This window comes from Tachysurus fulvidraco, chromosome 13 (assembly GCF_022655615.1).
Source record: "Tachysurus fulvidraco isolate hzauxx_2018 chromosome 13, HZAU_PFXX_2.0, whole genome shotgun sequence".
Lineage (NCBI taxonomy): Eukaryota > Metazoa > Chordata > Actinopteri > Siluriformes > Bagridae > Tachysurus > Tachysurus fulvidraco.
This window is the reverse complement of record NC_062530.1, coordinates 2,634,925-2,657,418: the sequence shown is the minus strand read 5'-3', so window position 1 is coordinate 2,657,418 and position 22,494 is coordinate 2,634,925. Positions and strand designations below refer to the sequence as shown.

At 38.4% G+C, this 22,494-nt stretch overlaps 1 protein-coding gene across 1 annotated transcript; it reads right to left on the bottom strand.

Moving 5' to 3' along the window:
• Positions 1-929: 929 nt before the first annotated feature.
• On the bottom strand, positions 930-19,356 carry dusp22a (dual specificity phosphatase 22a). Its single transcript, XM_027177312.2, has 7 exons — positions 19,032-19,356; positions 18,408-18,441; positions 17,204-17,286; positions 16,777-16,826; positions 12,391-12,465; positions 11,369-11,540; positions 930-2,113 (listed from the first exon to the last, which is right to left on the bottom strand). The coding sequence occupies exons 1-7, from the start codon at positions 19,050-19,052 to the stop codon at positions 1,931-1,933; spliced, it is 618 nt and encodes a 205-aa protein (XP_027033113.1). The 5' UTR covers positions 19,053-19,356; the 3' UTR covers positions 930-1,930.
• Between the last annotated feature and the right edge of the window lie 3,138 nt (positions 19,357-22,494).

Below are 22,494 nucleotides of genomic sequence, written 5' to 3'. Positions count from 1 at the left end.
CACATCCCTGACAATGTCAATTGTTAAAATCGCTATACATATAAATTTGAGTTAAATTGTCACCTCATCGCCTAAGTATTTATTTACGTACTTATTTATTACTTATTTTGCCAACACATTTCAAATGGTTTTCTGATCACATGCACCCTTATATTTTTTAGCCAGCAACAAAAAAAAAAAACAATAATCTGATATAAAGCTTCCTTCAATCATCTACAGAAAGCACTTTATCCTGGCCGATCTGGATCCAGAGCTTGGGCTGCTTGCTTAGGATTACTTAGAACTAGAAAAAAAGCCTATATATAAAAACTAGAACTGTAAAAATATAACTTAGAAGACTGGACAGAGAAATAGTAAAGAGCAACAGTGCAATGTAAACCGAACAATGAGTGGATAAGATCGTGGACACTACAATGTCATTGTACATGTAGGATCTTGTAGTCATGTTAATGGATCTCTTATGAAATAGTTTTTAATTAGATTCCTGCACACATTGCTTCCTTTTTTTGATAACGAACGTGTGTTAATAATGAAACATTATCAGCACAGTCATTTTAACACGACAATGAGATTTAGAATAACCTCATAATAAATATACGTCTTCTCTTATCTGTAAGATGGTGTTCGATCTTAATTTTCTTTACTACATTACACCACAACTGAGAGATTACACCTTGTAACAGTTAAACGTTTCATGCCAACCCGAGGTCGTCTAACCTGCGCCTAGGAAGCATCATCTGGAAACCATGAAAAGCGGATCTTGGAAAGTGAACATCACATGTTCTCGACCTGTTTCAGGATGTGAGCACAGGTTGAGGTTTCTGCCTGTCTCTGAACCGATGATGCTCTTATACAGGGGCCTTATGTTGGGAAGCTGGGCCTGTTAAATAAAAATTCTTTATTCAATAAAAAAACACATTCAGCCTGAATCAGTAGTATTGTTTAATGAATAGTGTTTAATAACAGATTTTGCACAGTATAAATGTTTACACAGTTGAATATTCTAGGTCATTTACAGTGGACCGTACTACAGCTCGATTAGGCGTCTCTTAAAACAATAAGTTTAGGTCGGATGGATAATTTTACACTGAATCGACATCTGTGTACACACACGATGCAATAAAAAAAGAATCATTTTTTAGCTTCTTGTATGGTGGATTGTGCAATCTGACACCATCCCATAATAAAAAATAAAAATAAAGATAAAAATAAAAAATTCAACTTTAAAAAAAGAATTATAATAAATCACCTGGATGGGGAATCTGATCACTTTTATTTAATTGGTAAATAAATAAATAAAATTTACAGCATGACCAGCAGAAAAGTATATCTTAAGTAATTATAAATAATAGTAAAGAAAAACAAACAAACAACAACAAAAAACGAAGGAAAAAAAGGAATAAAAAAGTAATCATTCAAATTGTGGATGAGCGAGTGATAATACTCAATGATTAATTTGGAGACATAAGACTGGATAAATCTTGTCTAGTATCCTAATCAGTTTTTATTTAACATAAAAAGTCATTTCAAAATGAATTAAAAAATTAAAGTTGAAATGAAAAACCTTGCGAGTAACCGAACTTATCTGCAGTGGCTGGGCATTCTGAACAGAATTATTATTATTAAAAAAAAAAAATAGTAATAAATTTAGACCTCACTGTAGCGAGCTTTCCTAAGAAAGAGTGATTCAGTGTGCTCACTATATCCACAACAGCCTTTTCATTTGTGCTGACTGGAAGGGTAGTGATGACATATTCGGGAGTTTGGCTGGGCTTCTAATTCGGACATAATACAGATCTAAAAGTCTTAAGTAAGGGCAGTGAAAGTGATATTGCTGAACTCAAGCTTATGGTATGTTGTTCTACAGGTGTTAAACAGCAGTCATTTAGAGAACGGTACTCTTGGTATTTATAGCCGGTGCAGAGATCTTTCATCTGTTACAGCGACTGTAAGGAAGACCGTACACTCCAGATGCCTGGTTCATCCAGTCCTGATGCTCTCGTCTCTGTCGTTCCTGCGCCTGCTGCTCTGCGTAGAGGACGAGTAAAGACGAAACCTGCTCTTGCTCTTTAAATGGACTGGGCCTGTAGCTGGTCCGGAGCCATCCACGATACTGATGAAGGGAGAGGAAGGAGGGATGAAAGAGTAAGAGCGAACGATGCTATATATATATATATATATATATATATATATATATATATATATATATATATATATATACACACATTCATGAAGTAAGTGTAAACATCATTAACATTTTACTCAATAGCTCCTTATGATGTCATGTTTAAAAAATATCAGCCGAGGCATGCAGAGTCATACTTTTATAAGAAGATACATATGGAAAAAAGGGACAGACAAAACCTGTAAAAAACAATAGAGGCTTCTTGGAGGTTCTCAGAAAAACATATGAGGTGATTTCCTTATAAAAGTGCACAGAAATAGTTTCACTGTAAAAGGCGTGAACACCACTGACATGGTATAGAGAGAGAGAGAGAGAGAGAGAGAGAGAGAGAGAGAGAGAGAGAGAGGTAGAGAGAGAGACAGAGAGAAAGAGAGACAGAGAAAGAACGAGAGAGGAGAGAGAGACAGAGAGAGAGACAGAGAGACAACGAGAGAGAGAGAGAGAGAGAGAGAGTCAGAGAGAGAAAGAGAGACAGAGACCGAGACAGAGAGACAATGAGAGAGAGAGAGAGAGAGAGAGAGAGAGAGAGACAGAGAGAGAGAGACAGAGAGACAACGAGAGAGAGAGAGAGAGAGAGAGAGAGAGAGAGAGAGAGAGAGAGAGAGAGAGAGAGAGAGAGAGAAAGAGAGAGAGGAGAGAGAGGTAGAGAGAGAGACAGAGAGAAAGAGAGACAGAGAAAGAACGAGAGAGGAAAGAGAGACAGAGAGAGAGACAGAGAGACAGAGAGACAACGAGAGAGAGAGAGAGAGTCAGAGAGAGAAAGAGAGACAGAGACCGAGACAGAGAGACAATGAGAGAGAGAGAGAGAGAGAGAGAGAGAGAGAGAGAGAGAGAGAGAGAGAGAGACAGAGAGAGAGACAGAGAGAGAGACAGAGAGACAACGAGAGAGAGAGAGAGAGAGACAGAGAGAGAGAGAGAAAGAGAGAGAGAGAGTCTCAGTTCTTGAAAATGATTTGATGATGTGTGGGAAGGAAAATGAGCTAAGCGTATCTGAGGATCTGTAATGTCTAGACAATTGGATCAGAGCATCTCCAAAACTGAAAGTCCAGTAAAGTGTTTCTGGTACGAAGTGGTTACTATCTACCAAAAGTACTTTGTCATGAGTGAGACTCATTGCTTGTGGTGAGGAAAGACCACACAGAAGGTCAGATCCCACAGAAGAGCTACTGCAGAACAAATTGCTGAAAGGAGTAAAGACACAGAGAGAGCTCGCGGCATGTGGAGCTGTGTATCTGCAGATCGGTCGGTCAGAGTGACAATGCTGAACCCTGTACACCACCGAAAACTCCTATGATTAGCATGTGAGCATCAGATCTGGACCATGGAGCAATGGAAGAAGGTCTGAAGAATCACGTTTTCTTTTATGTCGTGTGAAAATCCAGGTGTGTGCAAGTCACTATAGGAAGAAGTCAATATGGGAGGAGACGGTATGATACTCTGGGTAATGTTCTTCTGGGAAACCTTGAGTCCCGACATTTATGTATGTAACTTTGACACCTTCTTAAACATTTCTGCAGACCAAGCACATCTTTCATGGCAGCTGGGTTCACCGGAAAAAAAATTCAGGAATAATTTGAGGAACTCTACAAAGAGCTCTAGTGTTCAAATTCCCTGGACAAACAGGACCTAAAGTATGTACTGGTGCACGATACCACAGAACACCGTCAAAGGTCTTGTGGAGTCCCTGCTTGGATGAATCCTTTATTATTATAAGCTTTAAAATCCTGACATCCTGTAAGAAAACTAGTCAGTTGTAAAGAGCTCCTTTTTTTTGTAGCTGTTGGGAAACCAGTAATGAGCTTTATCCACATTTACCGCTTCAAATTAGACTATTTATTTATTAAGTCATGCTCTTCCGCGGTTTTTCTGTGGATCTTGCTGTGCGTTATTTTAAGGTGTTTTAAATAACCAGGGGTGAATGACCGGGACCGACTGGGAATTCCCTGAGATCGGTGCGACTGAGGCAGAACGGAGAGGGAGGACAGACTTCCTGCGGCTTTCCAGGCAAGAACTCCTTCCCGGACGGTGAAAAAAAAGCACTAATGCAGTCAGCATGCTTTCCAAAAACCTTTAGCTGGTTTAACCAGTTCTTTCTTCCCTTAGGCTGTCTTTCATTTTCAGTGCTTTATATTGTCATAAATCTATAGAGTTTCTGCCTCAACAAAGAGCTTAGGGCAAAAAGAATGGAAAAACTCACATTGAGACATGCAGTGTGTCTGAATGAAATAAAGAAATAAAACAAGGCAGGGACATCTGAGTATGAATAAAATATCGATCACATTAGATTTACCTGAGATATTAAAGCTATGTTTAAAATAGAAATTCAAACCGATCATTTATTTTATTGTCTGCTTTGAATTCGTTTTTTTAAGGATTTTATTCACTGAATTGGTTTTTTTTTTTCAAAATTAAATAAAAGTATAATCCCTTTTTCAGTTCATGACTACTGTCAGCACTACTGCCTGGTTTATAAGCAAAGTTCTATTACCAATGTTAGATTTGACTAAAATTCATGAATAACTAATAATAAAAATCATTTGGACTGGTGGTGGAACGGAGCATTTATCTTTATTAAATGAATATGTAAGTAGATCGTGATTTTGTTGTCAATTCTTGGAAATATTTTTGATCAAACCAAACAATGAGGTAATATTTTGGTAATATTAGATGTCTAATATTAGATGTGGGAAGTGGTAGCTCGGGTGGTTAAGGTGTCAACTCACAGGTCCACCAAGGCCCTGAGCAAGGCCCTTAACCCTCAATTGCTCAGGTGTATAAACTGAAATAAAAATGTAAGTCACTCTGGATAAGAGTGTCTGCTAAATGATGTAAATTACAAAGGAGCCACACACCCACTAAGAGCATGTCAGCTAGCTAGTTTTACATTCCCGCTAAGAACGATTCGGCGTCCCTTCTTTCAAACTATGACCAGCGTTCGTAGTTTAATTTTAAATGTCATATCCTACAGGATGTATGGTTTTCCGTGTCTCCAACTCTACTGTAGTAACCGTTTAGAGCTAAGAAATAAAATTTAACATGTACAAACACATACGAGCAAAATACAAGAAATACACACACTATTGGAATGCTGCTCGACCAATCAGAATTAGCGAGAAGTACACTTTAGCTTACGTTTTTTTTTTTTTGGAACTGCCACAACATGAGTTGTTGTTTTCCATATTTTTTTCAAATCGCAAACACACCATTCTTCTTGTACAACTCCTACTAGTGAACACACACGTATTGACGTTCTATGAGACCTGTACTCATGATTATAAGAGAGATTTGGATGAATGTGTGTTGTAATGATGTCACACAATCCGTCTCGACCCCGATCTGCAGATAATATGTTGTAATGTTAAAATTTTTTAAAAGAAAAATTAAAACCACATGATTGCTCTTGAATGTCAGGCAAATATCAACTGACTATATTTAATAATATCCTTTGGATGACACAGAAATAATCGATCTCTACAGACAGAGACACAGGTGGCTCCTCACAAGCAGTTCATGTGGAACATGCAATCAGAAGAAATTCATAAGTGAAAATCTCATTGTACAAACTGTCCTGAAAAAAAATGAAATGCAGGAACCGTCTAAATATTTGTTATTCTTAAAGAGTTTTATCGTAAAAGTATGTAAGGCGTTCTCGCGAGAGAAATCGGGCGACTCGATGACTCCGCCGCTCGATTTACTTGAAGTAGTATGTCAGAGGTTGAAAAGGAAAGCAGAGGTGGAATCCCCATGAAGTGAACAAGAAGTGAAAATATCTACAGACTTGCCAAAGTAACACAAAGACGAACAGCTGCAGCTCGGACGTTACGTTCATGTAGGTTTGACGCGGCTAACAAACGAGATAACGGCACGATACGATAAAACGGCGTCAAACAATTCGAGTTATGATGTGGCATTTTTTTATTAGCGTGTTAATAATGAAACAAAAAGGAATTGCAACAACAGAAATGTTTAGCAGGGAGTATAAACATAAATCACTGTTAATGATTTAGAATGAGAAATGATTGTAAATCTGAACATGTCAATAAATCTATTACAGATAAGCGCTAGTTTCAACGCTCATGCTTGTATAAATGCCTTTTATGGTCCCGAGACAGTGTTCTGGGTTTCAGTTCTCCTCCGGCTACGTTGAGAAGGAAAGAAACCTACAACTCTCACTGAGAACAAGAGGAAAATAAACAAGCAGTGACCTTTACATGCAGCGTTTGAAAAGCAGTCTATGTTCGTGGGGTAAATAAATCTATAGCTGTGCTAAACATCTGAAGTCGCAAAGTACCGTGTTTAGGATCGTTGGCTTGGCTTGTGTTGAATGAAGCAGATTAGAGATTCTAGAATATTTACGATTCTGACCTTGTTATTTTGATCGTCGGTAAAGTTCAGGTTTAAGAAATGTCCTCGTTCGATCCGTGACGAGCATAGAGGACGATACGTCTACATCGCAAATCTCCATTGATGCTAATACGTTTCTATAGTAACAGCTCGTTCCCGCGTACTCGGATTTAAAAAATAAAAGTGATATAATCGTTGTTATAGTGATGTTTTCTGTCAGGAGATGTTAAGATAACAATTATAGAAGGAGTCTCAGGTGTGATCGACGTGTAACGGTCAGACATAAAGCTGGAGCTTTTCCGACATCTTCGAGACATCTCGGAAAACATCTTCGAGTTTATGTGACTGTGTATGAGCTCAAGTCAAGAAGCACACACAGTGAAATGAGACAATGTTTCTACAGGACCATGATGCTACATAAAACAAAGACAGCTATAAGATATTAGTAAGTTAGTTTTAGCCACATAAAGTGCATCTGTGCAACCTGGTGCAAACAGTGCAGGACAAGACAGACAAGTCAGTGCAAGACAAAAGACAGTGCAGGATAAAAGACAGTGCAGGACAACAAATACAAGACAATACACAAAAGATGACACACAAAAGACAAAGACCAGCGTAGATACTGTATGTTCAACAATATTGCGTGTGCTGAAATACTGGAATGAAGACAGTACTATAGCAGCAGTTACATGAGATATTGTTAACGTTGATGTCAGTAGCGTCCAATCAGATAATCCTTCATTCATTCATTCATTCATTCATTCATTTCCTACCACCTATCCGAACTTCTCAGGTCACGGGGAGCCTGTGCCTATCTCAGGGCATCGAGGCAGGAAACACCCTGGACGGAGTGCCAACCCATCACAGGGCACACACACACTCTCATTCACTCACACACTCACACACTACAGACAATTTTCCAGAGATGCCAATCAACCTACCATGTATGTCTTTGGACCGGGGGAGAAAACTGGAGTACCCGGAGGAAACCCCCGAGGCATGGGGAGAACACGCAAACTCCACACACAGAAGGCGGAGGCGGGAATCGAACCCCCGACCCTGGAGGTGTGAGGCGAACGTACTAACCACTAAGCAAACGTGACCCCCATCAGATAATCAGATGAATTGAAATAACATCAGAAATAATGCACACCTTCTGATTAATCAGAAAATCAGAACAATGTGATAAAATGTTTTTTTGCCTAAAATCGTGACGATTTTACTGTTTTTTTCCCCCCCAGAGGACAAAAAATGATGATTGAGTGTCTTCCTCACGTCTCACTCCACAGTGGTGTTAATATGAAGCTCATATGAAAGTAGACACTCAGGACATTATGGAGTTTTATCAGTATTTCTGTTTTTCTCTACAATACTAGAAGTGATAGATTCATAGAAACAGCTTTTTTTTCTCCACACAGACGTTTGTATCTTCAGAGTAAACGTTGATATCGAACCCATTTCTGCTCTCTGAGAAGCTCCGAGTGTTCGTTCGTCTAAAAATCAGCTCAGATTTCTCTTCGACACTAAAATTCAGTGTAAGATTCTCAACAGAGGGAAAAACACACGTCTAAAACACACCGAAAGAACGACAGAGTCCTGACTCATTTTAGATCAGACTCGCAGCCACGACATCAGACGTTTATTTGCTTAAAAAACAAACGAAACACCGAATGAACCGGTAAAAAAAAAGTTTCATGTTTTTCTGTTTATCTCCGGTTCGTTCAAATGAGATCTTTTCCGTGAATCAGACAGAACAGAGCTGCTGAATCACAGCGGTTATATTTTTCCGCTCATTTTTAACTTTTTAGAGGAATCTAAAGTGGTGAGAGTGAAACATCTGTTTTTTTTTTGTTCAGGTGATTAAAGTAGGTTTTATTTGTTAGGTTTTTACATGAACAGTTCTTTCAGAATCTTCTAGAGCTCTACACATTTCTATTTTACTGCTTCATGAGGTTGAGTTTACAGGCACTGGGTTCACATCGGTCTGTCATGTCGCTCGGTTTAACACGTGTGTAACAGACTGAAAGGTTTCGTAATTACACTTAACGCTTTGTAACAGCTTATACCTCGGGCCACCAAACTCTCAGACGAGTCCGGACAGATAACTGAAATATGACTCAAAGCATGGAAAACTGTTCTGATTCTTTGCTGCGAGGTGTAAGGGGTTGATTGGAGTTTGGGGAAATACAACAACAACAAAGTTTTTAAATAGGATGCAATCTTTTCTACATCGTGACTGATGATATTTTTTCCCCCTGCTATTTTAATAAAAAGGAATACTTGTTAAGAAAAAAAGAAGAAAATAAAAAGATAATAAATAAATAAATAAATAAATCCCCTTTCAAGATATACCACTTCCTTAAAAAAAAGAAAATGAAAAAAAAAAAAAAAAACCCTAGACATCTGAATTATAGAGAAGATAATAATGTAATAATGTCCAAAGAGAAAACATATTTCAGAATGTTGCAAGCGTCTAGCTGTAATAACATCCACGTGATGAGCAACACTGAGTTAATGCAATTTTAGCAAGTCCCCTTGAGTTCCCCTTACTCACTCGAGCGAGCCCAACACCCCCTGCAGCACTTCGCACCCGCTGCAAAGTAATGGCACCCCGCATGCAGTCACATCTTGGTAGCTAAAAACAAACAACACATCCCCAATAACAGGAAAACCATCTCTCACACGGCTGTTCACACACCTAACGTGCGAACTCGCTTAAAAAACACCAAAGTATATATAAAAAAAAAGGTGCAAATGTCACAGTGCAAACGACTCTGCATCAGGATTCTCAATTGCTTGGTTCATTAGTACAACTTCTCTAATGTTATATCATCAGAAATATATATCTGGTAAAAAAAAAAACATGCAAAAAAATACTCGAGTCATTGTTTGCTTCTAAAAAAAAACATATTTCTATTATTATATACATATTATTATATTTTATTCATGCCTTGTTTGTGACTTCATAGATATTTTTATTTTATTACTGCTTTTTTTTTTTCAATTTTACCTCATGATTTTTCATTAGAAAGAGGATACTAGGTTTATTACTGGAGCAGTAAAATATTTGGAGGCATGATATTCTAGGAAAATAATCAACAACCGAGTGCTGAGATGAAAGGATTTATTTCTTATACCACAGCAAATGCACCGTTATTCATTCATTCATTCATCTTCTACCGCTTATCCGAACTTCTCGGGTCACGGGGAGCCTGTGCTTATCTCAGGCGTCATCGGGCATCGAGGCAGGATACACCCTGGACGGAGTGCCAACCCATCACAGGGCACACACACACTCTCATTCACTCACACACTCACACACTATGGACAATTTTCCAGAGATGCCAATCAACCTACCATGCATGTCTTTGGACCGGGGGAGGAAACCGGAGTACCCAGAGGAAACCCCCGAGGCACGGGGAGAACATGCAAACTCCACACACACAAGGCGGAGGCGGGAATCGAACCCCCAACCCTGAGGTGTGAGGCGCATTTGCTAACCACTCAGCCACCGTGCCCCCCTAAATGCACCGTTAATATTTTTTAAATTGTAACTCTATCAAACGACGACACACTGTACATTTTTTCTGTTTATAATTACGTTTAAATTCACGGAAGGCCGACGAACCGCGTTGTAGCGATAAACGATCGTCTTCAGCGTTTTTTGTATTTTTCGCTGTCTTGAAATATTACAGATGAAAAGAATGGCAGATCGTCATAAGACAGAAACCACGACTGTTAATAAGCGGCAGCACCGGAGACTCCTTCCATAAGTGTTAAAAAAGAAACGTCACGTTCCGACGTATGGTCTTCGATCTGATTGCGCGACTCGTCTACTGTACGAATTCACGCAAATGAGCTGTTACTATAGAAACGTGTTGGAAGGAGCACATTAGTGTGAACTGGAACGGTTTAACCCTTTTCACCAGCACACTGGCGTTAAATCGATGTTTTAGTTCATTACAAACTAATGATTTCTTTTTTTTTTTTTTTTGGTATTAAATAAGTCAGAATTCTGTCGACTTTTTACATTTAATGCTTCTTTAAACAAACACTATCTCCAGAGCAAAGCCTCAGCTGAGCTTCCACCAGTCGTGACTTGTTTCATGTCTGTTGACGGATTGCATCACTACGTCTAAGTCAGGGGTGACAGACAATCTGGCAGGAAACCAAAGGAAGATCTGCTTCAGTTGTGTTTTTTTTTTTATTTCCTCAGGTTGAGTTACTGTTTTAAGTGATGACACAACACAGAGATGTTAAGGTGGTACATGACATGGATGATTTTCTGAACTATTTACAGTTACAAATGTTCTAAATGCTAAAGCTGAAGAGCTCAAGGCTAAGGAGACCAAGGTTGTGGAATTAAAGGTTGAGGAGATCAAGGTTGAAGAGATCAAGTTTGAGAAGCTCAAGGTTGAGGAGATCAAGGTTTAGGAGTTTAAGGCTGAGGAGCATAAGGCTAAGGAGTTTAAGGTTGTAGAGCTCAGGGCAGAGGAGATCCAGGCTGAGGAGCATAAGGCTAAGGAGTTTAAGGTTGTAGAGCTCAGGGCTGAGGAGCTTAAGGTTGAGGAGTTTAATACTGAAGAGCTGAAGGTTGAGGAATTTAAAGCTGACTAGATTATGGCTGAGGAGCCCAAACCTGAAGAGTTTAAGGTTGTAGAGCTCAGGGAAGAGGACCTCAAGGCTGAGTAGTTGATGGTTGAGGAGTTTAAGGCTGAGAAGTTCAGGGCTGAGAGGCTCAGTACCCAGAAACTAAAGGCTGAGGAGACCTTCCTTGTTGTAGTAGACTCACTTTCTTAGCTGTGTGACATTTTGGAGATACTGATGTTCAGAAAATACCTCTGAAACTTGCGTCCTCTGGAACTGCTGTAGTTGTTGCTGGAACCCAGAGTTAGGACCCACAAACGATCTCACAGCCTTAACCGCAGACAGACACTCCTCCCAGTCGTAGGTGGTGACGGTCATCAGGTAGGCCACCACCATTGTGGTGCTGCGCGACACTCCAGCTAAGCTGAAACACGTCACATACCCAATAACAGTCATCTCATAACATAGACACAAACCCACATAAAGAAAAGGGTAAACTTCCTTTCTGTGTGTATCTCATTGTGAAGACTCTACAGCGGATGAACAGGAGCAGGTTCATGCAAGCAAAAGACTCAATCATCCTTCCAGTAAACCTCACCTCAGGGGACTTACAGGACGGGATGCGTCTCTGCACTCTGAGGTTCACGTCCCAAATTACACTCACCTGGAAAATCATTTCTATTTATAGTCGTGTTTATATAATCACAGCGTTTCATCACAGACTATACAGCTGTGACTCGTATCCTCCTGGCAGGTGCTTCATAAACCGATTTGACTCTGAATCGACTTCTGAGTCCTGAGTTCTGCGCTTCCTTGTTTCTTCATCATCCTCATCATCATCATCATCTACTGCAAAACTTTCCTAAGTTCATTCATTCATTCATTTTCTACCGCTTATCCGAACTTCTCGGGTCACGGGGAGCCTGTGCTTATCTCAGGCGTCATCGGGCATCGAGGCAGGATACACCCTGGACGGAGTGCCAACCCATCACAGGGCACACACACACTCTCATTCACTCACACACACACACTACAGACAATTTTCCAGAGATGCCAATCAACCTACCATGCAAGTGTTTGGACCGGGGGAGGAAACCGGAGTACCCGGAGGAAACCCCCGAGGCACGGGGAGAACACGCAATCAAACCCCCAACCCTGGAGGTGTGAGGTGAACGTGCTGACCACTAAGCCACCGTGCCCCCCCATACTTTCCTAAGTAAAAATCATCAATTTGACTCAAAACAATGATCAATAATAACAACCGAGGGACTCACCAGTGAACCAGACACGCCCCTCCGTTAAGCCGACACTCGTGGATGAAGCGGATGCACTCTTTAAAATGCTGTAATCTGGAAAAAAAAATATCGTTGATGCAGAAATTAAACAGAATTCCTTTAATCTAAAAAAAAAAAAAAACACTTTATGCGTAATGTATGTATTTCTGATTTCGGTCATTTTTTTTTCTGTTATTTCTGTTATTACAACTGCATAAAAAAAATTCTACGCTTTAGAAACATCACGTAATTCTCTATTAAATTGAAGTTAATTCTACCTTTTCTTGTACAGGAGCATTTCTTATGTACAGTATATTAATACTCAGATTGTCAGGATTTTACAAGATGTTAACGTTTATAAAGCAGTATTAATCACTCGGAGTCGCACAAGTGTGTAATAACACTCTAGCGTGTCATGATGAATCCAGTGTGAAATTCTCTTAGACGCTTCAGGTGATGTTGTGCAATTCATCGCGTTGCAAAACAAAAGACCGCATGCAGAGCGATCCGCTTTAAAGGACCCGATGTCCCAATCCGACTGAGCTACACAGGTCCCTGTCGCGGCGTTAAATGACACCATCAGCACAAACGCATTGCGAAATGTTTAACCATGGATGGTGGATTTGCAGATTTTCTCCTGTGTGGTCACTCGGTCAAAAATGAAAGCAAATCTGAGAGAGAAAAAAATTGAAACAAATAAATAAATACAGTTGGTAAAGAAAAGAAAAGAAAATGCACATTCAAGCAAAGTGAAGTATTAGTGTTGAAAGACTAAACGCAGGAAGGAAGTCAAGAACGTTCCAGATCCTGAGGGAAAGTTTGCGTTCGGTTGTTTTTCTGTTGGTTTTTGATTTGGTTTCTAAATTGCGCGATACGTTGCGTCTAAATTTTAACCTTCTCTCTTTTTTTTTTTGTAGATGATCAGTGATATAGAGGTCATATTTTAAATGTAACTCGATGTGTCCATGTTCAGCACTGAATGTCTTGTCCTGGTAAAAAAAAAAAAAAGACATAAAAATGTTTCAGTATTTTTAAGATGTCTCTGACAAGTCTTCTGTTTGGCCCAGTGTTTTTTTTCCAATCTTTGTTTTTTATCTTTTAAAACTTTGGCTTGTGTTTTAATGCCTCGTCTGCCAGCTTTTAGAAGTATTATGCGTTCGTATAATCGACTAATTTATTATATTTCTTCATGTCTGTTTTTCTTGTAACTTTTTCCACAACCCGGTTTAGTCAGGAGCAGAAAAAAAAACGCCTGAGATCAATCTATGCCTTTTGGAGAACTTTCTGTAACCAACAAGTTATGAAATAAAATTAGGACCTTTCTGAGTAGGATTTTCAGATCGAGGGAAGGATCGGAAATCAGGATATTTTCAGCTTAAAGAGAGTTACAAGCTTTAGTCAAACACGATAAAGCTCGAGGATACGTCCTGCTCGTTATTGAGTAAAAATAAAGTATAATTATAGAATTTTCTGCTTTGCACAGCTGTATGTTTATACTCTGTTCTAAAATCAATTATAATACACAGAAATCCTTTCTATTTTAGTCGCATTTCGACGACGAATTAGTTTCAGTTCAGCGAGTCCGTGTCGGACGCTGAAGACGCTTTATCGCTCTAAGCTTCGGTAAACTTTTTTTAGTAAACTTTAGAAGCAACTGCTGTGTGACCAAAAATAAAGCGTCTGTCAGCAGTTTTAAAAGCAGACGATTCCTTAAAGTTTACATGTGAAATGTAAAAGCTGCTGGTTGGAAAAAACAAAAAAAACAAAAAAAAAGCCTGTAGCATAAGAACACAAACCTTTGCACTTGATATTTATATATTTTTTTTTTGGTGGTTTTTTTTTTTTTTTTTTTTTTTTTTTTTTTTAGAATATCAAAAAAAAAAAAAGGAAGAATCTTCGAGCGTCTCCAGGTCATTTTGGATCCTCGGGCTGCCAAAGCGCCTTAACTTTTCGGCAGAATTGACCTCCAAGTGTTCATCATGTATCACACGAATATGTGTTTTAAGTTCTTTGTTGATTTGCCAAACTGCACATATAAATACAGACTTCATTCAGTTCAGCTGCGTGTGTGTGCGTGTGTGTGCGTGTGTGTGCGTGTGTGTGCGTGCGTGTGCGTGTGTGTGAGTGCGTGAGAGATAATGAATGTGAGAGAGAGGAAAAAACGACCGTAAGCTGATGAAATAAGCAAACTGACCGTTATCCTTATTTTTAAATCTGTGGGATTGTGACAGAAAGGTTTTTAATAGGTTTGGTAGCCGCTGCTGGCTTCCTTCCTCCTGCTAGATTGCAACAGTGGGCCAAAGCCCCTCAGTAACCCTCATGACATGCAGCACCAATCCCCTGTTCAGGACAGTCTTCACTCAGACCAGCGTTCTGTCATGGAAATGCTTCAAATAAGACGTATGTGCTGTAGTAGGACATCGACCACGACATGTTGGGTTATGAAGCGGATTCGTCGCTGTGTTTAACACTACAGCAATTTACCAACCAACAGCTGTGATATTTATTTATTTATATATTTATTTATTTATTTATTATATCCAATATTGCAAACCTATACCAAAACCTCTTAACGCTTACATTAGTGCAGCTAGAAACTTTCTTTCTTTTTCTTTTTTTACTACTCATTCTTTCGAATAGTTAGAAGAAACAGTTTTTCTCCTGCAACAGACTGTGACTAAGACGGGGAGGTCTGAAGTTATCACAGATAATTAACTGGACAGGAAGAAGGGGGTTGGAGATCACTGAGTCACACACCAGGAACCACTTCCATCCATCTGCCCTCTGTGTCTGTGTGTGTGTGTGTGTGTGTGTGTGTGTGTGTGTGTGTGTGTGTGTGTGTGTGTGTGTGTGTGTGTGTGTGTGTGGTTAAGCCTAGCTTGGAGCTCACACTCGGCACCGGTTTTAACTCTTCTCTGGCTGTGACTCTGTGAAGGAATGATCTTATAATCTTATCTTATCATCTGACCACTTTTCAGACAAAGCGTGCAAGCCGTAACCGTAACCATGGTAACCCAATCCCAGCTAGCACGAGCCGATTATAATAACTTTCACACTGATTTTCTAACATTTTCTCAAAGCGATAAAGAAACGGCATTAAGAGAAGTGCCAGCATTAAGACTGACAAATGTCCCAAAACTAACCAACGTCTCCAGTTTAGCGTATCATTAAACTCCTTATTGGTGCCTATTTACATGAGGGGTTTTTTTTTTCATTAGGAGCACTAAATGATATTCTATTCTCCTTCCCCTGAGCTGTGAGCCGATTGGTCTGGAATCGGACGTCACTCTGTGGCTCATGAATGCAAGCCCTGCTTAAACCAAGCTTAGCAAAGAAAAAAAAAGAATATTTCCAGTTTTTGCTGGAAATTGATCTTGTGTGCCAATGTTACGCTAAAATGGCCTTCCTTTTCTTTCTCTCGTATAAGTAATTTGCTATCATGACTGTCTTTTGCACTGCAATGTGGTTCTGTATCCATGAGAAACGACACCACCTGCGTATCTTTCGTACACCTGAAGGATAAGATGCATCTCCAGTCTGACCACTAGAGGGCAGCGTGGGAATGATGGCATTCAGTCATTTCATTCATTTATGGCATTTGGCAGACTCATCTTATACAGACTGACTGGGTGAGTGGGAGGGGCTATCTCTCTATCTATCTCTCTCTCTCTCTCTCTCTCTCTCTCTCTCTCTCTCTCTTTCTCTCTCTCTCTCCTGTCAATCACAGTGAGACACTAACCAATCACAGGTATCTGTCAGCTCAGGTATTTGATTTGATACTCCTGACATGGACCTGCGCACTGTACATCCTCTAGAAACAGTCAGTAAGACACGTGTGTAGTGAATATTGTGTAACACATCACTGCACACATGGAGTGCTGATATGATGTTGAGTAACGCTGACGTGCGATCATACTGATAAACTCAGTGTGTGTGTGTTTGTGTGCGTGTGTGTATATGTGTGCGTTACTGGTGTGTATGTGTGTGTCTGTGTGTGTGTGTGTGTGTGTGTTTGTGTGTGTATATGTGTGCGTTACTGGTGTGTATGTATGTGTGTGTGTGTGTGTGTGTGTGTATATATGTGTGTGAGTGTGTGTGTGTGTGTGTGTATATGTGTGCGTGTGTGTATGTGTGTGCGTAAGTGGTGTGTACGTGTGTGCATGTGTGCGTATGTGTGTGTGTATGTGCATAAGTGGTGTGTATGTGTGTATGTGTGTGCATGTGCGTGTATGTGTGTATGTGCGTGTGTATGTGTATGTGTGTGTGTAAAGTATGTGTGTGTGCATGTGTATGTGTGTGCATGTGTGTGTGTGTGTGTGTGCGCATGTGTAAGTGTGTGTGTGCGTAAGTGGTGTGTATGTGTGTGTTTGTATGTTTATTACTCACAAGTTTTGATTAGAAGCATCTGCTGCATGGATGCAAAGGTACGTCATGTCCTATGAAAAAGTAGAAACATTTAACAAAAAACTGTTAATTCATTTTAGCGACTGCGCGTGCATCGATTTTAACGCAGGCGAGTTTACAGATGCACGTGACGTGACTGCCCTCATGTGGTGAAAACATGCAAGTACAACGTATTCTTCAGGAGTTAAAATAATTTAATGTATATGTATATATATATTTTATATTTTCGATTTTGACTGCTCATAATGCGTTGATTAATTTGCCACAGTCTTGATCGTATTCATCTCTTTATCTGTCTTAAACACCAAATTGGTGCATATTTTTATATCAGACGATAGTTTTCAGGGTGAAAGAAAAAAAGTGTGTAAACCCTCTTGTAAATGTGAGTGAGAACTTCACACAGTTTTACCTCTAGTACTGGTTTAGGGTTGTTGTACACGGAGAGGATGTGAGTGATACCGTGCTTAGAAAGACTTTCGCGGTTCTCTGAGTCTGTGGGTGGAAAATAAACACAATACATATTACAATAAATAAAAGAAAAATAAAGATGGTCAATGACTAGAACACGTGTGTTTTATTGATTGACAGTAAACTACACAGATATACAGCCTCAAACATAAAAAATAGGCAAGCTACCTAACATTCGGCTAATTATTACACTGAGTAAACTGCTCATCAAATTTAATATCAAAATAACAAACTTGAGCCTAGCTAAAACCATGTAAACAACCTAGTTAAAAATTTTATAGAGTAAACCATCAATATCTTAGATGATTATTTATCATTTATAGGAGGAATGTTTGGTGTCAGCTTCTCTCTAAATTAAAGACAGAATAAAGAGCCTGGTGCAGGAATGACTGTTTATAGCTGTTATAACATGAATGTGTGGGATGTGGTAGCCTAGTGGTTAAGGTGTTGGACTACTGATCAGAAGTTTGTGAGTTTGATTCCCAGGTTCACATGAGCAAGGCCCTTAACCCTCGGTTACAGATGCCCTTATCCAGAGTGATTCACACTCAACTGAGCCATGACCAGGGGCCCAGCAGTGACAACTTGGTGGACCTGGGATTCGAACGCACAACCTTCTGATCAGGTTTATTTTTCTATTCCTGTTGTCACTGTCTGTAAGACTAAAAAAGCATGTATAAGCTTATCAAATTTCTAACGATTTCTTCCGATACGATCTTGTCGGCCGTTTAAAGTATGTTATCATCGTCATCTGTAACTGTGCCACGAGTACCGAGTCGACGTCTCGCTTCTGCGGATCAGTTTTCTGTGGTTTATTTTTAAGTGCTGTGCTGCAGAGCATCTGAAGGGCAAGTGAAGGAACAACTATAAATAGCAAAAAGTCAGATGGTGTGAGCTAACATGATTTCTACTCTGTGCTGTCTGTATAAAGGCAGAAAACAAGGATTATTCTGTGCATTTTATCCACAGCATTGAAATGTTTTCAAATATGAATCGATGGTACTGACCTACACGAACCAGAAAAATGATTTCAAGACAATCAAATGCACAATATTTCCTACTTAATATTCACCTTGGAATGAAAACTTTTCCAACAAAGTAAAAATTTCTATTTTGTATACATAAAATGTGTCTCCTTTGCTTACCTTGTATATTTCCTAAATAGAGACCATCAATAACCTATGCAAAAAGTAAGGATTAATTAGTTATTTTATACTTGTTTAATTATTTATGGGAAGTTTAATAACAATATTAATAATAATTTAAAACAATATTAAAAAAAATAGTAATCATAATAATAAAAAATAGAAATAATAATACAAATAATATTAATAATAAAAAACGTAATAATAATAATAATAATAATAATAATAATAATAATAATAATAATAATAATGATAATAATAATAATAATAGGTTAACAATAAAGAATATTACTTTTAAAAATAAATATTCAAACAAATTATTATGAAAGAAAAATCATGTTAATCTACATGTAATCTCTGCCGTTTTACTTTTACTAAACTATCATGGCACGAGCCTGCGGTAACGTCCCAAATGCCTCGTTTTCCCCTACATAGTGCACTGCAGCGCCTGTATTCGCCATGACGTCATAGTGCACTTATATAGGGAGCGGCTACTGGTTTATAATGCAGCCGTAGCCCAATTACTACTACGACTACCACACAGCTAACAGACGTTTTATAACAACATAACTACAACTATTTACTTCGCCTACAACTATTTACTGTCTAAAGAGTTAAAAGTACCTTGTTCATTCCGTTCCCCATGATTTTGGAGAAGGTTTTGTTTTACATGAAGAGATATTTGCGATGTCTGGTGACCATGGAAGTTAGCATAGCATGTAGCATAGCATAACATGTACCATAGCATAGCACACTATAAAGAAGCTCTAGGTTTGACTTCACGGATATTTGGCTTCAAGGAACAACTGTAAAAGCTGTAGTTCCGACTTTAACTGTTGTTCCTAATGTTCCACAGATCGGGAAAGTCCTCTTAAAGTCACACTATTACACGAGTGAAATGTTTGTAGAGCTGCAATAAAGAAACGCTTCCGGATTTTTACTAAAATAAACTGTGACATCACAACAGGACATCGCTTTAACTCTTTACACTCATAAAGTGATTTATCATACATCATCATCATCTCAGTCATCATCATCTCATTCATTATCATCATACATCATCATCATCTCAGTCATTATCATCTCATTCATTATCATCATACATCATCATCATCTCAGTCATCATCATCTCATTCATTATCATCATACATCAACATCATCTCAGTCATCATCATCTCATTCATTATCATCATACATCAACATCATCATCTCATTCATTATCATCATACATCATCATCATCTCAGTCATCATCATCTCATTCATTATCATCATACATCATCATCATCTCATTCATTATCATCATACATCAACATCATCTCAGTCATCATCATCTCATTCATTATCATCATACATCAACATCATCATCTCATTCATTATCATCATACATCAACATCATCTCAGTCATCATCTCATTCATTATCATCATACATCAACATCATCATCATCTCATTCATTATCATCATACATCAACATCATCTCAGTCATCATCATCTCATTCATTATCATCATACATCAACATCATCATCATCTCATTCATTATCATCATACATCAACATCATCTCAGTCATCATCATCTCATTCATTATCATCATACATCAACATCATCATCATCTCATTCATTATCATCATACATCAACATCATCTCAGTCATCATCATCTCATTCATTATCATCATACATCAACATCATCATCATCTCATTCATTATCATCATACATCAACATCATCTCAGTCATCATCATCTCATTTATCATCATCATCATTTCATTCATCATCATACATCATCTTATTTATCATCATCATCATTTCATTCATCATCATACATCATCATCATCTCATTCATCATCATCATCATCATCTCATTCATCAGCTATTCACTACATCAGTTATACAGCTCTGAATGTTTTAAGCAGGAAGTCATCATCAAATAAGAAATAAGCACCTCAGCACACAGTTTTATAGGAAAAATTCCCAAATGTTTACTACAAAAATGACTAAAACTTATTATTAGAATCACCAAATCAGACAAATATATTATAAATGTTCCAATATTATATATCCGTGTGAAGCAAAAGTATACAAGACTCTAGGATTCATGTTTAGTTTACATTTACACCATTTAGCATACGCCCTTATATCCAGAGCGACTTACATTTTATCTCATTTTTTATATACACAATTGAGGGTTAAGGGCCTTGCTCAGGGGCCCAACAGAGGCAGCTTGGTGGACGTGGGAATCAAACTCACAACCTTCCAGTTGGTCAGTAGTCCAGCACCTTAACCACTAAGCTACCACGATTTCACGATTTCAAGTCCAACTGATTTAAGTCAACGGGACGACGATCAGGTCTCAGTGATTGCCCGATTTTATTTAAAGAACCGAGATATATCACAGATTAAAGAGGAACATTTTAGAATGGCCAAGTCAATGTCTTGAGCTTAACACAAAAGAAATGTTGTGGAAGGAAATGAAGCTGCTCATGTGAGGACACCCAATAAAATCAGTGTTGGAGCTTTTCTATACTGAGGACTGGATAAAATTCCTCCAAGCCATTGTGCAGGAAAAAAGTTACTGGAAACTTGATCAAAAGTTACTGGAAAAATATTCTCCCAGTTATTGCTGCACATGGAGATCACAGCAGATGCTGAAACAAAGGATCACATACTTTTGCAAGTCACAGGTATGAAATGCTGGATCATTTTGCTCAGTAATTACATGAAGACGTGTAATATTTTTGGCTCATTTGATTGATTGCGTTCACTTTGTCTTTTAGGACTTGATGATGAATCCGATAATGTTTTGATTCATATTTATGCAGAAATATAAAAATTTCTAAAGGGTTCACAAAGTGACACTGTATATAAACATAGACGAAAGGGTAACACAGATAAAGTGTAAATAATATACAAATGTGCAGTTGAGATCGTTACAGATGTACCTAGTAAATACTGTATATTACAATTGTGTATACTGTACATTTAAATAACCATAGAAAATATATGATATGTATTTCCATAGATATTGCACCATAGAATATTGCACGGGATACATAACAGTGGGTGTATTAGTTGTTCTTGTGCCTAGATATTTTAATGCGTAGTGATCTATAGCTGCTCATCTAGGCACAAGAACAGTTTCTTATCACAGGCTATATCCATTGTGAACAATCATTTTGTCTTATCGTATCTGTTTATAATTATATTTCATCTTGGGGGAAGTCTTCAACTAGTTAGTTCCTCTTATTATTTACCTTGCAGCAACTTTTTTTTCTCTTTCTAGAAGTTAATACAACAAAACACATAGCTGAGAAACAGTCCCGAAGACTGATGTAAAACTACAAAGAACAGGTTAAATATGCGCTTTTATTCATGTCATATTTATATAAGATGTTACTCTATAGATTACTATATTACAGTATGTGCATTAACAAAAATAAATGAAAATGAATCAACACTTTCTGACCAAGTAGAAAGCATGACATTTTTTTTAGGATTTTAAAATTTTGTACTTAATCTAAAAATAAAAAGGTTTTGCATTAATTCTTTTTTGTAAACTTTTCCTATTCAATTATTGTTTTTAAATGTAAAAAAAAACCATAGCCCTATGTTATGGAGGAGCACACATGATTCTTTAAACATTATGGAGATTTATTTTCAATGAGGGAAGTCGCGGCCTAATGGTCAGAGAGTTTGACTCCTAACCCTAAGGTTGTGGGTTCGAGTCTCAAGCAGGCCATACCATGACTGAGGTGCCCTACCCCAACTGCCGCTGCATAAAACCCCAACTGCCGCAGGATAAAAATGGCTGCCCACTGCTCTGGGTGTGTGTTCACTGCTCTGTGTGTGTGTGTGTGGGCGTACTTGGCTGTGTGTCACTTCACTTACAGAATGAAAACTGACATCAGGTGAACGATCGACTAGGGGTGTGTGTGTGTGTGTGTGTGTTTGTGTTCAGAGACGTGATAAAGTTTAACCTTATGCAAATATGGAGTGACACGATCCATAGAATACCAACAGGAGCAAAGAACACACACTGCTTCTCCTTCATCTTATACGAATCTTTATAAGAAAAGAATTTACAACAGAAA

Coding starts and splice junctions, on each gene's coding strand:
- dusp22a (XM_027177312.2), bottom strand. CDS start 19,052: ATGGGGAACGGAATGAACAAG. Junction 16,827..17,203: donor ACCCTAAACCAGTACTAGAG/GTAAAACTGTGT, acceptor ACTTTTTCATAG/GACATGACGTACCTTTGCAT. Junction 2,114..11,368: donor AGAGGACGCAAGTTTCAGAG/GTATTTTCTGAA, acceptor TCCCTTCATCAG/TATCGTGGATGGCTCCGGAC.